The sequence below is a fragment of the Chiloscyllium punctatum genome, chromosome 37, assembly GCF_047496795.1.
Source record: "Chiloscyllium punctatum isolate Juve2018m chromosome 37, sChiPun1.3, whole genome shotgun sequence".
Lineage (NCBI taxonomy): Eukaryota > Metazoa > Chordata > Chondrichthyes > Orectolobiformes > Hemiscylliidae > Chiloscyllium > Chiloscyllium punctatum.
In genome coordinates this window covers 67,525,530-67,542,741 of record NC_092775.1, presented here as the reverse complement: position 1 = coordinate 67,542,741, position 17,212 = coordinate 67,525,530, and the positions used below count along the sequence as shown (strand labels likewise).

General features: G+C 40.3%; 1 protein-coding gene across 1 annotated transcript in view; it reads right to left on the bottom strand.

Moving 5' to 3' along the window:
- The window catches only part of ctnnbl1 (catenin, beta like 1), a 183,362-nt gene that overhangs the window by 104,425 nt on the left and 61,725 nt on the right, over positions 1 to 17,212 (bottom strand). Inside the window, exons 8-9 of the mRNA XM_072556958.1 lie at positions 14,626 to 14,698; positions 4,183 to 4,241 (exon numbers count right to left, since the gene is read on the bottom strand). Of these exons, the coding sequence (XP_072413059.1) occupies positions 4,183 to 4,241; positions 14,626 to 14,698 (132 nt within the window). The remainder of the gene's footprint in view (positions 1 to 4,182; positions 4,242 to 14,625; positions 14,699 to 17,212) is intronic.

The following is a 17,212-nucleotide window of genomic DNA, read 5'->3' as shown; positions in this document are numbered from 1 at the left end:
TTGCGAGAGATTTAGAGTACAGGAGCAGGGATGTGTGGTTGCAATTAATCAGGGCCCTGGTGAGGCCACATCTCAAATATTGTTTGGTCTCCTTTTCTGAAGAAAGATGCTCTTGCTCTCGAGGAGTGCAGCTAAGGTTTATCAGGTTGATTCCAGGGATGATGGGACTGACATATGAGGAGAGATGGATTGTTTTCGCTGAATGAAGAGGCTGGGGATCTCATAGAGACCTATAAAATTCTAACAAGACGGGACAGGGTAGACACAGGGACGATGTTTCCGATGGTGGGTAGGTCCAGAACCAGGGGTCACAATCAGAAGATTCGGGGTAGACCATTTAGGACTGAGATGAGGAAACATTTCTTCATCCAAAGAGTGGTGACCCTGTGGAATTCATTACCACAGGATGTAGTTGATGCAAAGCATTGAATGTATTTAAGAGGCAGCTAGATATAGCACATGGGACGAAAGGGATCAAAGGTTTTGGGGAGAAAGCAGGATTAGGCTATTGAGTTGGATGATCAGCCAGGATCGTGATGAATGATGGAGCAGGCTCAAAGGGCTGAATGGCCTCCACCTGCTCCTATGTTTATCTATTATTCTCCAAGAAACCTCAGATCTTTAAACTACCCACAGAACTGATTTCTCATTGCTGGAACCTTTATGAATCCCATCTGCACTTCCTCTCATACCTTCTTACCTTTCCTAAAAAGTGTGTTGCCCAAAATGGAACATAATATTCCATTGTAACCAAACCAGGCCTTATATGGGTTTCTTATAACTTTCTTGCTTTTGTTTTGCCTCTATTTATAAAGCTTAACATTCCATTTTATTAATTGCCTTGCTGACTTTCAATGACTTCTGCAGATATAGCCATGGATCCCTCTGTTCCTGCAGCCGCTGTAGAATTGACTCTTATTTCTCCTCATTCTTACTGCCAAAATAAATCACTGTGCAATGCTTTGTGTTAAATTTCACCTGCCATTCTTCTGCCCATTAAACCAGTCTAAGTTCTCTTGAAATTTATCACAATCCTGTTGCAATAATTTAAAGCGCTCTGTTATATGAAAATTTTGGAATTCAACCCTGTACTAATATAGGTTAAGAAAAGCAGAGGACGATCTTGAGGGAATCCTGATATATACCTTCCTTTTGTCTGGTTTTGCAGAAATCATATCCTACAGCAAACTTTAAGTTTGCAACACAAACATTACTGCTACGCATTTTATAAGACTGAACAGATTGTATATCTTTTCTATTTTGCAACTGATGCAATTTAGTTATCAGAATATTCCATCTAAAGATAGTTATAGCAAGTAATTGTTCAGCACTTTTCTATTGCACTATTAATAACAAGGATAACTGCCTAGAAAGCTATTTAAATGGTGGCATGGAAGAATTAAAAGTCTCAATTCAATTAAATAGATGGACCTTCATGTTGCGAAATAAATTCTATTTGATTACTTCACCCTAAATAAAATGTCACACATCTTTCCGTTTTTTTATTTCACTTCACCTTATTCTCCTGAGAAAGGCATAGCAAGAACAAAGAATTCAACAAAAGCCCATTCTACATGTGTGCACTGATCTTAGGCTGTACTTATATCTCAGCAAAAGTAGAATTTGTAGCCATTATAAACCTTTGAATAAAGGCTGGCTTCCAGAATTAGAAATTCACAGAAATCATTTTGCATGTGTTTTGTGACAGATAACAGATCCATTTTTAAAAAGAATATCCATCATTCAATACTTAAAAATTGTGCCACTGATTTTATTCTTATCTGTCTTCAACAGCAGACGAGTAGCACAGTAACAGAACCAATGACTACTGTATTTCATTGATGATAAAATAATGTCAAACTCAAACTTTTGTCTAAAATCCATTTTAACTTTGGAATTTCATAAAAGTATTAAAAAGAGCAACCAAAGAGAAATATGTTAGAAAAGATAGATAAGGCCCATTTTTGAACAGGAAGACTCTTCAGGACTTTTAATGCAGTAATGTGCTGTGAACTCTATTGGACTAGTAATTAATCTCTATCACAGAACATAGAGCCTCTGAGCTGCCACAGTAGCCACAGTACATGTGTGGTTGGTCCAGTTAAGTTTCCCACTCCTAAAAGCCCTGCCACAGATGTTATTGACAGAGGTTTTATCATAGTTATGCCTCTTATCATGGTTATGCTGTTGAATATAAACTGGAGGCAGCTAATTTCTCTTTTTTTGGAGATGGTAATTCCCAAAATGGCAGGAGTAGGTAACTCAGCCTCTCAAGCCTGTACTGCTATTCAATGTGTTCATTGCTGGTCTCATTACAATGTCATTTTCTACTTTCCTGCTGGCTCCCCACAACCTTTCAACCTATTCCTTTTAAAAATCTATCAATTTCCTTGTCCTCTGCCTTCTCTATTATCTGTGGATTTGCAAATGGATCTGACCATTTGCCATCATTAGTAAAAATCCCCCATTTTGATCTTCTGATGGAGGAAAGGGCACTGGTAAAATGCCAAAGCATGGCTAGACCTCGCACCTTTGTTGGGGAAAGGTTATCTGGTATGTCATAAAACATAGCACAGTGCACTGCCAATGCTGCAGTGATCTATTAAATGTTCTTCATTCTCACCTGGTCACAACACTTATGGATGATGTGATGCACAAATGATTATTTCAAAATAAAGTTAACAAAGCAACTGAGCAATGCAAAGGTCCTTTTTGCTGGTCTAACATTTTCAATTTAAGAGACAAAAAGCAGGTTCAGAGATTTACTGAATTTATGAAATGAATGGGTTGTCGTGTGACAGAAGGGGTTTGTCTCCACTAGAGGTTTTTTTTTCGGAGGGGGCAGTGCAGTTGACTGAAGTGCGCAAGATCCCCAATGGTCTTGACAAGGTGAACCTGGAAAGGATGTTCCCTCGCGTGAGCAAATCCAAATGAGGAGCACTGCTTTAAAATTAGGGATCAGACATTTAGGACAAAGGTTAGGAGAAAATTCTTCTCTTGGAGGATTGAGAGACTGTGGAACTTTGCCTCAGAAGATGGTGGAGATAAGTACCATTAAATATTTTTAAGGTAGAGGCAGATAGATTCTAATTAGGCAAGGGAATCACATATTATCGGGGTAAATGGAACATGGAATTAAAATCAAACAGACCAACCATGCTCTTATTCAATAGTGGACCAGGCTCAAGGGTCTGAATGGTCTAATACTACTTATTGTTTCATGTAACTATATCCTGTCATTTCAGTATCAGCAAGTACAAGGTCGAGAAGTTTCATTCTTGTATCATTCCTGCAGACTCAATTACAGCTATTGACAATTTAATAATTTGGAACAAGAGGGAAATATGTGAAACACATCAGTGAAATAACAATGTAAAATTCAGTTAGGTACCAAAACATTGGTGCCATTCTTTTCTGGATTAAACCTTGGGTCAAGGCAATGGAAATAATAAATCTTTCAGAATGTGAAATATTTGCTACAAATAGTGCCTTGAGCAGACATAAAGGGCCAAATGGCCTGTCTAATCTTGTGCCAATGTCCTAAACTGTGCAACATCCTGAAAAAGCAAGTGTCGCAATAAATTTGAAGTCTAATGTAAAATCAACTGGATCCCACTTGTGGCACATTGATTTAGATGGTAATAAGTCACCTTAGACAGTGGGTTCAAGTCCACTTTATTACTTAAGCAATGTAAGTTAGACAATGCAATATTGAAGAATCTTGCTTACAACGCACAAAATCCCATTTTCATGACTTTTAGAATCAGAAGGTCTCCAACAAACTCTTTCAACCAATATCAGTAAGACAGATCAAGTGGTCATGCATCTGAATGCTGCTCATGGAAATGGACTGTGCACAAACAGCTTCAAAACATGCCTACGATACAAGTGACTTCATTAAAAAAACGTTATTAATTAGATCTACCATAGTTTGGGACATCCTATGTAAATGAGAGGCATTACATTGAAGTTCTTCTTTTCAAATTTCTGCTATAATCCATCCACAGCTGGAGATGGAAAAACTTTATGTTCACATCCATATGCGAAATAGCAGTGTGTGTTACTGAGAATTCAGATACAATTTATATCTGACTGATAATGGGAGAAGACTTCTGATGCATTTTTCAAAAAAAATGTTAAGTATACTGACCGAGTCAGGGACTAGAGAATACGGATACTCACTGATAGCTGCTGCAGCAACACATCAATTCCTTCCTGGTCACCAAGTAATTCCCTATTGACTGAAAACAGTAGAACTGCTGGTCAGATATTACAGCATTAAACATGGATACACTCTGTGTAATAAATACTGCACAATATATTATAGGAACAATCAGAAGACAGATAAATGTGTTAGAAAACCAGAAACGCTTCACCATAGTAATGCGTTGCCATAATATTGTATGTAAATAAGTTGTTTTTTAATATAACCAACATACCTGTTATATAAGTAACCAGACAATCAAGGTATTCAACATTTAATACAATGGACAAATTAAATAAAAGCAATGCAGTCCTCAAGTATTCACAGAAATACTAAATAAGTCCAAATAATTTAATGACATGTAAAAACAAACTGTTTAATTCTTCATAATGGGAGAACTATTTCAAATTTATCAGGAAAACATTTGTGCAGGTGTCACAGAATGGCATCATAAGCTAATGGGCATAGTCTTATAATAATTACAGAGAAACAGCTACAAAGACATCAAAAGTAGGGCAAAAACAATTCATGGGCATGTTACTTTCCAAAAGGATAGGCAGGAAGAAAAGGGTGATGAGATAGCTTTGTAAGTGCAAGATGGAATAAGTAAATAGCGACAACAATTATCTTGAACGGGAAAAATCCATTTGGGTGGAGGTTAGATTAGATTAGATTAGATTACTTACAGTGTGGAAACAGGCCCTTCGGCCCAACAAGTCCACACCGCCCCACCGAAGCGCAACCCACCCACACCCCTACATCTACCCCTTACCTAACACTACGGGCAATTTAGCATGGCCAATTCACCTGACTGGCACATCTTTGGACTGTGGGAGGAAACCGGAGCACCCGGAGGAAACCCACGCAGACACGGGGAGAATGTGCAAACTCCACACAGTCAGTCGCCCAGGAATTGAACCCGGGTCTCTGGCGCTGTGAGGCAGCAGTGCTAACCACTGTGCCACCGTGCCGTAAGAAATGACACGGGGATGAAGGCTGATGGAAGTTGTTTATAGATGCCCGCACAACAGCTATACTGTTGGTTGCAGAATAAATCAGGAAATAATGAGAGAATGTAAAAATAGGCAGAACATTAATTATGGTTGACTTCATTTTTCACACAGTTTTCAAAAATCAACTTGGCAAAGGTAGTCATGAGAAAAAGTTCATACAGTACACTTAAGACAGCTTCCTAGAAAGTAAAATGTAAATCAAACCATGGATCAGGATATTTGGACCTCAAAGTGTAAGAGGCAGGTTTTAATAAATGCTCGCAGGGTAAACAATCCCCTGGAAAATAGGTATTATAACTTGGTGGAATTAAGCATTCAACTTGAGTGAGGAACTTGGGACAGAAAGAACTGCACATCTTAAATCAGAGCAATTAGAAAGGAATGAGTGCAGAGATGGGCTGGGCTGGGCTGGTGAGTTAAGAAGGTTAATGAGCAATGGCAGATATTTAAGAAAATAATTAACGATACACCACAAAGATATATCCCATTGAAGAGGGAGATTTTAGGAAAAGGATAAACCAATGCTATTCAACTGAGAAAGTTAAGGATAGTATCAATTTGAAAGAAAAAAAATACACACTATATGTAAAGATTAGCAGTAAGCTAGAGGATTGGGAAGTTTTAAATCCCATGAAAATACGTCCCAAGGAAAATAAAGAGGGAGAAAATACTAACAATTAATATAAAAATTGACAGTAAAGGCTTCTTCAAATATGCAAAGAACAATGTCGGAGCTTTAGCCAATGAGGCTGGGGAAATCATAATGGGAAATCAGGAAATGGTCCAGGAGTTGAATAAATACTTTGTGTTAGACATCATGTTAGAAGACACTAACAGCATTCCATAAATACTACATAAGAGGCAAAATGGAGAGGAAATAATTGTAATAACCAGTACTAGGAAAAAAGTACTAGGGAAACTAACAGGGCTAAAGGCCAATAAGCCCCTGAACTTGATGGGTTGCAACCTTTAGGGAAGTGCCGAAAGAGATTAGAGGATGCACTTTGAGTAATCTCCAAAATCCCTGAATTCTCCAAGTCCCAGAGGATTGGAAAACTGATGTACCACATTTATTCAAAAAGGCAAGGAAGCAAGCAAAAAAGGTAACTGCAGACCAGTTTGCTCAATAGAGTCTATTATAGAGGATATAATGGCAGAAACAGGTGGTTCGCCTAAAACACCGTAATGCATTCCAGCGAAACCTCGCTTGACAGAAAATTGTTTATTATAAATAATGGGGCCAAGGGAAAAGTTGAGTTGGGGCAGACCAGCAAAAGGAATCACTCACGATCACTCAGAAATCACCCAAAGGTCGAATGCAAAGTATCGCACAGCCTGACTGAAGGTTGAAATCTATTTATTAATGAATAAAAGTAAATTTAACACAGTACATTTAAAAAAATTTAAGGAAGCTGCTCTCCTTACAGTACTTATCACAAAAAGCTGCTGTATTGGCAAATGACACTGATACAAATGCAGATAGGCACGAAGATTTCGGCACGGACATCTCTGTATGCACAGAACGGAGCACACAAACTGATCCCTGCTGAAACCGCACTATTTCAAATGGAGGCAAACACTCTCCAAAATACCATTCCCTAATTCTTCAGAGACATTATAGCCAAATCTCGCCGCCGAAGTGCATGTTATGCAGAGCTACTTGTAATTTGAAATATCTAATGTAATCAAGCACAGTCTGCACAGCTTCATGCAGGGGAAATCATACCTGACAATTTATTAGAATTATAGAGTCATAGAAATATACAGCACAGAAACCGACCCTTTGGTCCAACTCGTCCATGCCAACCAGATATCCCAACACAATCTAGTCCCACCTGCCAGCATCTGGCCCATATCCCTCCAAACCCTTCCTATTCATATACCCATCCAAATGCCTCTTAAATGTTGCAATTGTACCAGCCTCCACCACATCCTCTGGCAGCTGATTCCATACACATATCACCCTCTGCATGAAAAAGTTGCCTCTTAGGTCTCGTTTATATCTTTCCCCTCTCACTGTAAACCTATGCCCTCTAATTCTGGACTTCCCCACCCCAGGGAAAAGACTTTGTCTATTTATCCTATCCATGTCCCTCATGATTTTATAAACTTCTATAAAGGTCATCCTTCAGCCTCTGACGCTTCAGGGAAAATAGCCCCAGCCTATTCAACCCCTCCCTATAGCTCAAACCCTCCAACCCTGGCAACATCATTGTGAATCTTTTCTGAACCCTTTCAAGTTTCACAACACCAACCAGAATTGCACGCAATATTCCAACAGTGGTCTAACAGATGTCCTGTACAGTCGCAACATGCCCTCCCAACTGCTATACTCAATATTCTGACCAATAAATGAAAACTTACCAAAGACCTTCTTCACAATCGCATCCACCTGCGACTTCACTTTCAAGGAGCTTTGAACCTGCACTCCAAGGTCTCTTTGTTCAGCAACACTCCCTCGGACCTTACCATTAAGGTATACAAGTCCTACTCTGATTTGCTTTTCCAAAATGCAGCACCTCACATTTATCTAAATTAAACTCCATCTGCCACTCCTCAGCCCACTGGCCAATCTGATCAAGATCCTGTTGTAATCTGAGGTAACCTTCTTCGCTGTCCACGACATCTCCAATTTTGGTGTCATCCACAATACCCCCTATATTCACATTCAAATCATTATTTAAATGATGAAAAGTAGTGGAGCCAGCACCAACCCTTGTGGCACTCCACTGGTCACAGGCCTCCAGTCTGAAAAACAACCCTCCACCACCACCCTCTGTCTTCTACCTTTGAGCCAGTCCTGCATTTAAATGGCTAGTTCTTCCTGTTTTCCGTGAGATCTAACCTTGCTAACCAGTCTCCCATGGGGAACCTTGAACGCCTTGCTGAAGTCCATACAGATCACATCTACCGCCCTGCCCTCATCAATACTCTTTATTACTTCTTCAAAAAACTCAATCAAGTTTGTGAGAAATGATTTTCCACACACAAAGCCATGTTGACCATCCCAAATGAGTCCTTGCCTTTCCAAACACATGTATATCGTGTCCCCCAGGATTACCTCCAACAACTTGCCCACCACCGATGTCAGGCTCACTGGTTGATAGTTCCCTGGCTTGTCCTTACCATCCTTCTTAAACAGTGGCACCACGTTAGCCAACCTCCAGTCTTCCGGCACCTCACTTGTGACGATCAATGATACAAATATCTCAGCAAAAGGCCCAGCAATCATTTACCTAGCTTCCCAGAGTTCTAGGGTACACCTGATCAGGTCCTGGGGATTTATTCACTTTTATGCATTTCAAGATATCCAACACTTCCTCCTCTGTAATCTGGACATTTTTCAAGAAGTCACCATCTATTTCCCTAGAGTCTATATCTTCCATATCCTTTTCCACAGTAAATACTGACACAAAATAATCTTGGTATCTCCCCCATCTCCTGCGGCTCCACACAAAGGCTGTCTTGCTGATCTTTGAGGGGCCTTATTCTCTCTGTGGTTACTCTTTTCTCCTTAATGTGTTTGTAAAAACGTTTTGGACTCTCCTTAACTCTATTTGCCAAAGCTATCTCATGTCCCCTTTTTGCTCTCCTGATTTCTCTCTTAAGCATACTCCTACTGCCTTTATACTCTTCCAAGCGTTCACTCACTCTATCCTGTCCAACCTGATATATGCTTCCTTCTTTTTCTTAACCAAACTTTCAATTTATTTAGACATGCAGCATTCCCTATACCTACCAGCCTTCTTTTCACCCTAACAAGAATATACTGACTCGCATTATCTCATTTCTGAAGGCTTTCCATTTTTCAGCTTTCCCTTTACCTGTAAACATCTGCCCCCAATCAGCTTTTGAAAGTTTTTCCCTATACCGTCAAAATTGGCCTTTCTCCAACTTAGAACTTCAACTTTAGATCTGGTCTATCCTTTTCCATCTCTGTTTTAAATCTAATAGAATTATGGTCACTGGCCCCAAAGTGCTCCCCCACTGACATCTCAATCACCTGCCCTGCCTTATTTCCCAAGAGTAGGTCAAGTTTTGCACCTTCCATAGTAGGTACATTCACATACTGAATCAGACAATTTTCTTGTACACACTTAACAAATTCCTCTCTATCTAAACCCTTAACACTATGGCAGCCCCAATCTATTTTTGGAAAGTTAAAATCCCCTACAATAACCACCCTATTATTCTTGCCAATAACTGAGATCTCCTTACAAATTTGTTTCTCAATTTTCCTCTGAGTATTTCGGGGTCTATAATACAATCCCAATCAGGTGATCATCCCTTTCTTATTTCTCAATTCCACCCAAATAACTTCCCTGCATGTATTTCCGGGAATATCCTCCCTCAGTACAGCTGTAATGCTATCCCTTATCTAAAACGCCACTCCCCCTCCTCTCTTGCCTCCCTTTCTGTCCTTCCTGTAGCATTTGTACCCTGGAGCATTAAGCTGCCAGTCCTGTCCATCCTTGAGCCACATTTCTGCAACTGCTATGATATCCCAGTCCCATGTTCCGAACCATGCCCTGAGTTCATCTGCCTTCCCTGTTGGGCCCCTTGCATTGAAATAAATGCAGTTTAATTTATCAGTCCAACCTTGTTCTCTGCTTTGTCCCTGCCTGCCCTGACTGTTTGACTCACCTTTGTTCTCAACTGTACCAGTCTCAGATTGATCTCTTTCCTCACTCTCTCCCTGGGTACCACCCCACGCCACCTTACTAGTTTAAATCCTCCCAAACAGCTCTAGCATATTTCACTGCCAGTATATTAGTCCCCTTTCAATTTAGATTCTTGCACAGGTCACTTGTACCCCAAAAGAGCTACCAATGATTCAAAAATGTGAATCCTTCTCCAGTACACCAGCTCTTCAATCATGTATTCATCTGCTCTATCCTCCTATTCGTGCCCTCACTAGCTCACAGCACCGCGAGTAATCCAGATATTACTACTCTCGAGGACCCACTTTTTAAATTCCTAATTAACTCTTTGAAATCTCCCTTCAGAATCTCAACACTTTCCTTTCCTATGTTGTTGGTTCCAATGTGTACAATGACTTCCTGCTGGCCCCTCTCGCCCTTGAGAACATTCTGCACCCTCTCTGAGACATCCTTGACCCTAGCACCAGGGAAGCAACACACCATTCTGATTTTTCGCTGCTGGCCACAGAAACTTTTGTCTGTACCTCGGACTAGAGAGTCCCCGAACACAATCGATCACTTGGAACCCGACGTACCCCTCATTGTATTGGAGCCAGTCTCAATACCAGAAACTTGGCTGTTCGCGCTATGTTCCCCTGAGAATCCATCACCCCCTACACTTTTGAAAACAGCATACTTGTTTGAAATGGGGATAGCCACAGAAGACTCCTACACTATCTGCCTACCTCTCTTACCTTTCCTGGAATTAACCCATCTATGTCTGCAACTTTTTCCCCTTCCTCGAGCTGCCATCCATCACATCCCCTGCTCTTGTAAATTCCTCATTGCCTCTAACTGTCTCTCCAACTGATCCATTCGATTTGATAGGATTCTTTGAGGTAAAAGCAGAACAGATAAAATGGAACCAGTAAATCTATTATATTTTAATTTCAAAAAAGGAATTGATAACGCACTGCACATAGGCATCTTAAAAAGATAAGGACTTATGGTGTTGGGGGGTGGTATAGCAGCGTTGATGAATTTATCAGAGAGAACACTGGGCTGCAAGGGGCATTTCCAGTGGAATAATTAGTGGAGTGCTGGGGCCGCAAATATTTACAAAATATATTCATGTCTTGAATGACAGAAGCGAATGTACAATTGCTACGTTTGCAAGTGTCATACAAAACATTTGGGAAATGACTTGTGAGGATGACATATACGTTCAGAAGAGGGAAAGAGACTGATTAAGAGAATGGCAAAAAATTAGCAGATTAATTTAGCAGATTGTGGTAAATGTGAGGCAGGAAGAATGGTGAGCTGAATATTATTCAAATGGAGAGAAAAACTGCACAAATTTGCACCACAGGGATTTGGGGGTCCTAGTGCACAAATCACAAAAAGCTAGTTTACAAGTTCGGGTAATAGGAAGCATTTAGAATCAAAGGGCATATTTTCAGAATCAGGGGTCGACCATTTAAGACACAGATGAGGAATTTCTTCTTTCAGAGGGTAAGAATTTGTATAATTCTTTACTACACAGCACTGTAGAGGCTAATTCATTAAGTCTATTCTTGGCTGAAGTAGATTTTTAATCAGCAAGAGAATAGAGAGTTATAGAGAAAATAGAGGAAAATGGAATTTGAGGGTTATCAGATCAGCCATGTTCTCATGGAATTGTGGCGCAAACTCACCGAGTTGAAAGGCTTACTTATTCTCCCATGCCTTATAGTCATTAAGTGACAATAAACATGATCCCAGATTCAATTTCCAGCATCCACGCAACTTGCTGAAATTTGAAATAATGCTGTCTCTCAAAACTGAAGATTTCTTCCAAGTTAAGGCATATGTGCCTTACCTTAGCTGAATAATATTACTATTTGTGCAGCTTTACAAAAGAACTAGCCATGTCAAGTGCCTTCATTCTGCACTGAGATTCTATATTCTCCCTCTCAATTCTACAGAGGGGAAATGAATATAAGTGATTTGATTGAATGAGTCAGCTGGATGATCATCCAAAAGTTACAGACATTGTTCTCCAAGCAACTAAAGCAAAAAATAGATAAAATCTTTTCAAAATTTCTCTTCTTGGCAGGCAAAATATTAACCATGCACATTGCACATTATAGATCAGTATGGGTCAATTACAGCAAGTGAGGAAAAACTATCTCAGAATGTGAATTTATAAAGGGTCAAGTTAACACCTACTGACATCAGATTTTAAAACAGATAACCACACATTTGGGGGGATACCAACTGAGAAGTCAAATAAGTGAAAAATGCAGAAATTCAGAATAACCATGAAACTTTATATAATGTTTTACAAAATTAGGCTTTTCAGCATCGTCTTACCCTTAATGAGATTTGATATCAACCTAGGATCAACCATCTGTGTAGCTGAATGGTTATGAATTGAGCTGAAAATGTGTTGCTGGAAAAGCGCAGCAGGTCAGGCAGCATCCAAAGAGCAGGAGATTCAACGTTTCGGGCATGAGCCCTTCTTCAGGAATGAGGAAAGTGTGTCCAGCAGGCTAAGATAAAAGGTAGGGAGGAGGGACTTGGGGGAGGGGCGTTGGAAATGCAATAGGTGGAAGGAGGTTAAGGTGAGAGTGATAAGCCGGAGTGGGAGTGGGGGCGGAGAGGTCAGGAAGAAGATTGCAGGTTACGAAGGCAGTGCTAAGTTCAAGGGTTGGGACTGAGACAAGGTGGGGGGAGGGGAAATGAGGAAACTGAAGAAATCTGAGTTCATCCCTTGTGGTTGGAGGGTTCCTAGGCGGAAGATGAGGCGCTCTTCCTCCAGCCATCATGTTGCTATGGTCTGGCGATGGAGGAGTCCAAGGACCTGCATGTCCTTGATGGAGTGGGAGGGAGGGGAAGTTGAAGTGTTGAGCCACGGGGTGGTTGGGTTGGTTGGTCTGGGTGTCCCAGAGGTGTTCTCTGAAATGTTCCGCAAGTAGGCGGCTTGTCTCCCTAATATAGAGGAGGCCACATCGGGTGCAGCAGATGCAATAAATGATGTGTGTGGAGGTGCAGGTGAATTTGTGGTGGATATGGAAGGATCCCTTGGGGCCTTGGAGGGAAGTAAGGGGGGAGGTGTGGGTGCAAGTTTTGCATTTCTTGCGGTTGCAGGGGAAGGTGCCAGGAGTGGAGGTTGGGTTGGTGGGGTGTGTGGACCTGACGAGGGAGTCACAGAGGGAGTGGTCTTTTTGGAATGCTGATGGGGAGGGGAGGGAAATACATCCTTGGTGGTGGGGTCCATTTGGAGGTGGCGGAAATGACGATGGATGATACGATTTAGCCATATCGGAACTAAACAAACAGTTCTTCTTAGCCATATCGGAGACCTGCAAAGGACCTTTACTGTTCTTCATCCACAGAAGAATCTATACACTAAACAAACAGTTCTTTCTAGCCATATCGGACTATCACCCTCACCTTGACCTCCTTCCACCTATCACATTTCCAACGCCCCTCTCCCAAGTCCCTCCTCCCTACCTTTTATCTTAGCTTGCTTGACACACTTTCCTCATTCCTGAAAAAGGGCTCATGCCAAAACGTCAATTCTCCTGCTCCTTGGATGCTGCCTGGCCTGCTGCGCTTTTCCAGCAACACATTTTCAGCTCTGATCTCCAGCATCTGCAGTCCTCACTTTCTCCTGGTTATGAACTGAGCACAGCTACAAATTCCTATTCACTTTTCATAACCTTACTCAAAGGTGATGGCAAAGGTTTACATTCAAGAGCCAACTTTCACCTCATTTATCACAATAATCCTACCAATGCCTCTTTAACAAAAAGGAGACAGATCTCCAGTCTAAATCCTTCATTAGATCAAAAGCTGCTCATCTTCAAGCCTGATCCATTCCTTTGCATGACGACTCAACAGTGGAGGAACAGATGTTGGAAAGGTAAAACAAAGTCCATTGTGGCAATGAAGATGAGAGTTACCATATTTTAGTATTTCTGGTGAAAATGGCACCACAGTAATGCATTATGCAGCAAAAAACGTGAAAACAGAGAAACAGCCTGGACCAGCCACCTGGTGCATCTGTCAAACAGCCGCGATATCTCAGATCCTCCTCATCTCTGGGTACATGCAAAAGCAGTTGAGTGAGGTCAACCACCTGGACCCTTCCCTTGCTATAATCACATTTTTAACAAAGTGTAAAGTGTGACCAAGCGAGATGTAAGCATGATCTATGGCAATGGGAATGGGCAAAACATCATGTAACAGGGAGCAGAAACTACATGTATGTGGTTCTTGGATGGTGGTCAGTTTTTGGATGCATTTGAAAATAGCATTAGCCATAATGTGTACCAATCTCTATCTATAAATACACGGCTGACTGATGTCCACCTGAGGAGCGAAAGGTGGAGGTAATTTTAAACTTTGTCAGTTGCAAGCCATCTTCACGATTATTAAGCCAAAAACCACTGGGAAACAGAACAATGACAGCATGTGATTCTGATGACTATCTGCAAGCACAGATCTGAAAAAATAACTCTCAATCGACACCAGGATTCCTACTACACATATTATTTAAATGTAACACAGATGATGCTCCAGTTTATCAAGCAACATTAAATGAAAGCTAGTCCTTGAGAAACACTGACAGCAGAATCATAAACAGACTAACAGATGTAAAGATAAAGCGACCAGATGGACAGAACCATTATGGGGTTTGGATGAGGAAAATATTCACAATCTGTTCATTTTTACCAATTTCATGTTCTTCAATCTCAAAAATAATCACAGAAAATAAACCCACCGTCATTATTCTGGAGTAAAATGGCGAGAATTTCACTACAGTAAAGCTTGTTGGCATCAAAAGGTATCTTGGCCTGTTTTAAAAATTGAACTGGTTACAATAGGTCAGAACACTGCAAGAATTACAACAGCAAATTATCATATTCAAATGAGCACAGATTCCAAAAAACATCAATCTTAAAATCCCCACAGTGTGGAAAGATGGAGTCTGCACCAATCCGCTGAAAAGCATTCCACCCAGATTCAGCTTCTTCACCCTATCTTATAACCTTGTACTCACCATGGCTAATCCAGCTAACCTGTACATCTTTGGACTGCAGAAGGAATCTGGAGCACCTGGGGAAACCATGCAGACACTGGGTGTATTGCAAACACCATACAACCACCCAAACCTGGAATTGAAATCAGATCACTGGTCCTGTGAGGCAGCAGAGCTAACGACTGGAGCACCATGCCATCTTAATTGATACTAGGATTCCAACTGTGCACATTTAAAAGTTCAAATAAAAACAGCCTTCTCTCTCTCTATTGTTAGATGCCAATTTAACCCAAATAATTGGATGGTTTTGATCTTTTCTTTGAAAAAGTCAAATACCTAAAGATTTCCGCAGAGTGGCATTCTGGACTTAGTTTAACAGCAAGATTCAAATCAAATTGCATGAAATCAAGAACATCTCAGTTCAAATTGCAATGGGAGTGGACAGCAAAGGCAAATCTAAAAGCTTAACAGTTGAAGAGCAAAAGGAAAACAAGTTTTGAGAAGATTTGTAGCACAAGTTGAGGTTCTGGATGTAGGTTTGCTCGCTGAGCTAGAAGGTTCATTTCCAGCCGTTTCGTCACCCTACCAGGTAACATCTTCAGTGGGCCTCCTGGCGAAGCACTGCTGATAATTCCTGCTTTCTTTTTATATGCTTGGCATTCTTTGGGTCGGTGATGTAATTTCCTGTGCTGATGTCACTTCCGGTTCTTTTTCTCAGGGGGTAGTACATTGGGTCTAACCCGATGTGTTTGTTGATAGAGTTCCAGTTGGAATGCCATACTTCTAGGAATTCTTGTGCATGTCTCTGTTTGGCTTGTCCGAGGATGAATGTGTTGTCCCAGTTAAAGTGGTGTCCTTCCTTATCTGTATGTAAGGATACTAGTGAGAGAGGGTCACACTGTTTTGTGGCTAGTTGATGTTCATGTATCCTGGTGGCTTGTTTTCTACATGAGTATTTACAGCATTTTCTGCTTTTACTTTACTCTTGTAATCGCAATAGGAACCTAACAATTTTCAGTGCAACTTGGAAAAGATGCCTGCAAAACATTTCATAAATGTACAGATCAACGAGTTATGTAACTTTTTCTTCTAACAGAAACTGAACCTCATGTTTAACCACTTTACTATCCTTCTGAAGTCTGCACAAGGTTTTACAGATCCTAAACCTACTCTTAATCGAACATGCATAAATTAGTAGACAACGTAAATATTTGTTGCATATCAGTTAATACTAAAATGGCCAATTCAAAGGGCTTGCTTGTTAGTTTTTATACAGTCTGGCTATAGCAGTTACCAAGCAGCATTTATGATGTTTTGAAAAAGAATTATCTTTAGAAAATAGCACTGCTGGATAACATGTTCCACAGACACTGATTTCATTTTTTGCCTTCAGTTTGTGAGCTGCTTTCCGTTCCCTTATAAGTAAAGGACCAACTTCTGCCTTTGAGCAGTCACACAATGTGACATACCTTTGAAATTGCTCTCCCTCAACTCAAGGGAAATGTTCATCAATGTGAATAATTACAGACAATCACCCAAAATGTGTTACTTAAAGGGATCAATGTATTTCCTTCAGCTCTTTCTTAAAACTTGATACTTATTAAATAACTTTACAAATCACTGACCAAATTATGAACATAGGTCAATGTTAAATCATCTTTCACTTTGCTACTTAAATTAAGTGAAAACAAACCAGAAATAGGAAACAACAGTTGACTTAAGAAAATAAATTATGCTTTTTGCAAGAAGGAAGAAATATGTTCATGACATATTGACTATTTTGCTACGATGCAAAATGAAAAGCATTGATTATTTAAGTACGGGTGACTGCTATATCTGCGGAATCGGTTTCCGTGGTTTGCCATGGCCTAAAAAATTACATGGAACATTCCAGAACCAAGAACCAGAAAGCTGCCAAGGAAGTAAATTTCCCATTTAAATGAATGGGTTTGCTACTATCTGTGGTTTCGGGCATCTGCAGTAGGTCTTGAAATACAGCCCCTGTGGATTTGGGGGGTGGACTAATGTACCTAAAGCATTTGTGAAAAGGGTTTACTGCTAAATACTGTAGATGGTAGGAAACAGACATCTGTTTATTTGCAGAATTCAGCATTACATATTATCACAAAAAGTCTAGTTTCATTCTTTAACTGATAGCTAGCTACCTTAATAAATTGGTTGCAGAGAAAGTTTCTAATCTCATCTTCAGATGAGTAAAGAGTATTTCCCCAGACAGATCAAAATTTTGTTAATTTAATGGGAAAAAAATCGCTGAAGACCAATATAAAATGTCAAAATATGATTAACCACCAACATTCTCAGATCAGTG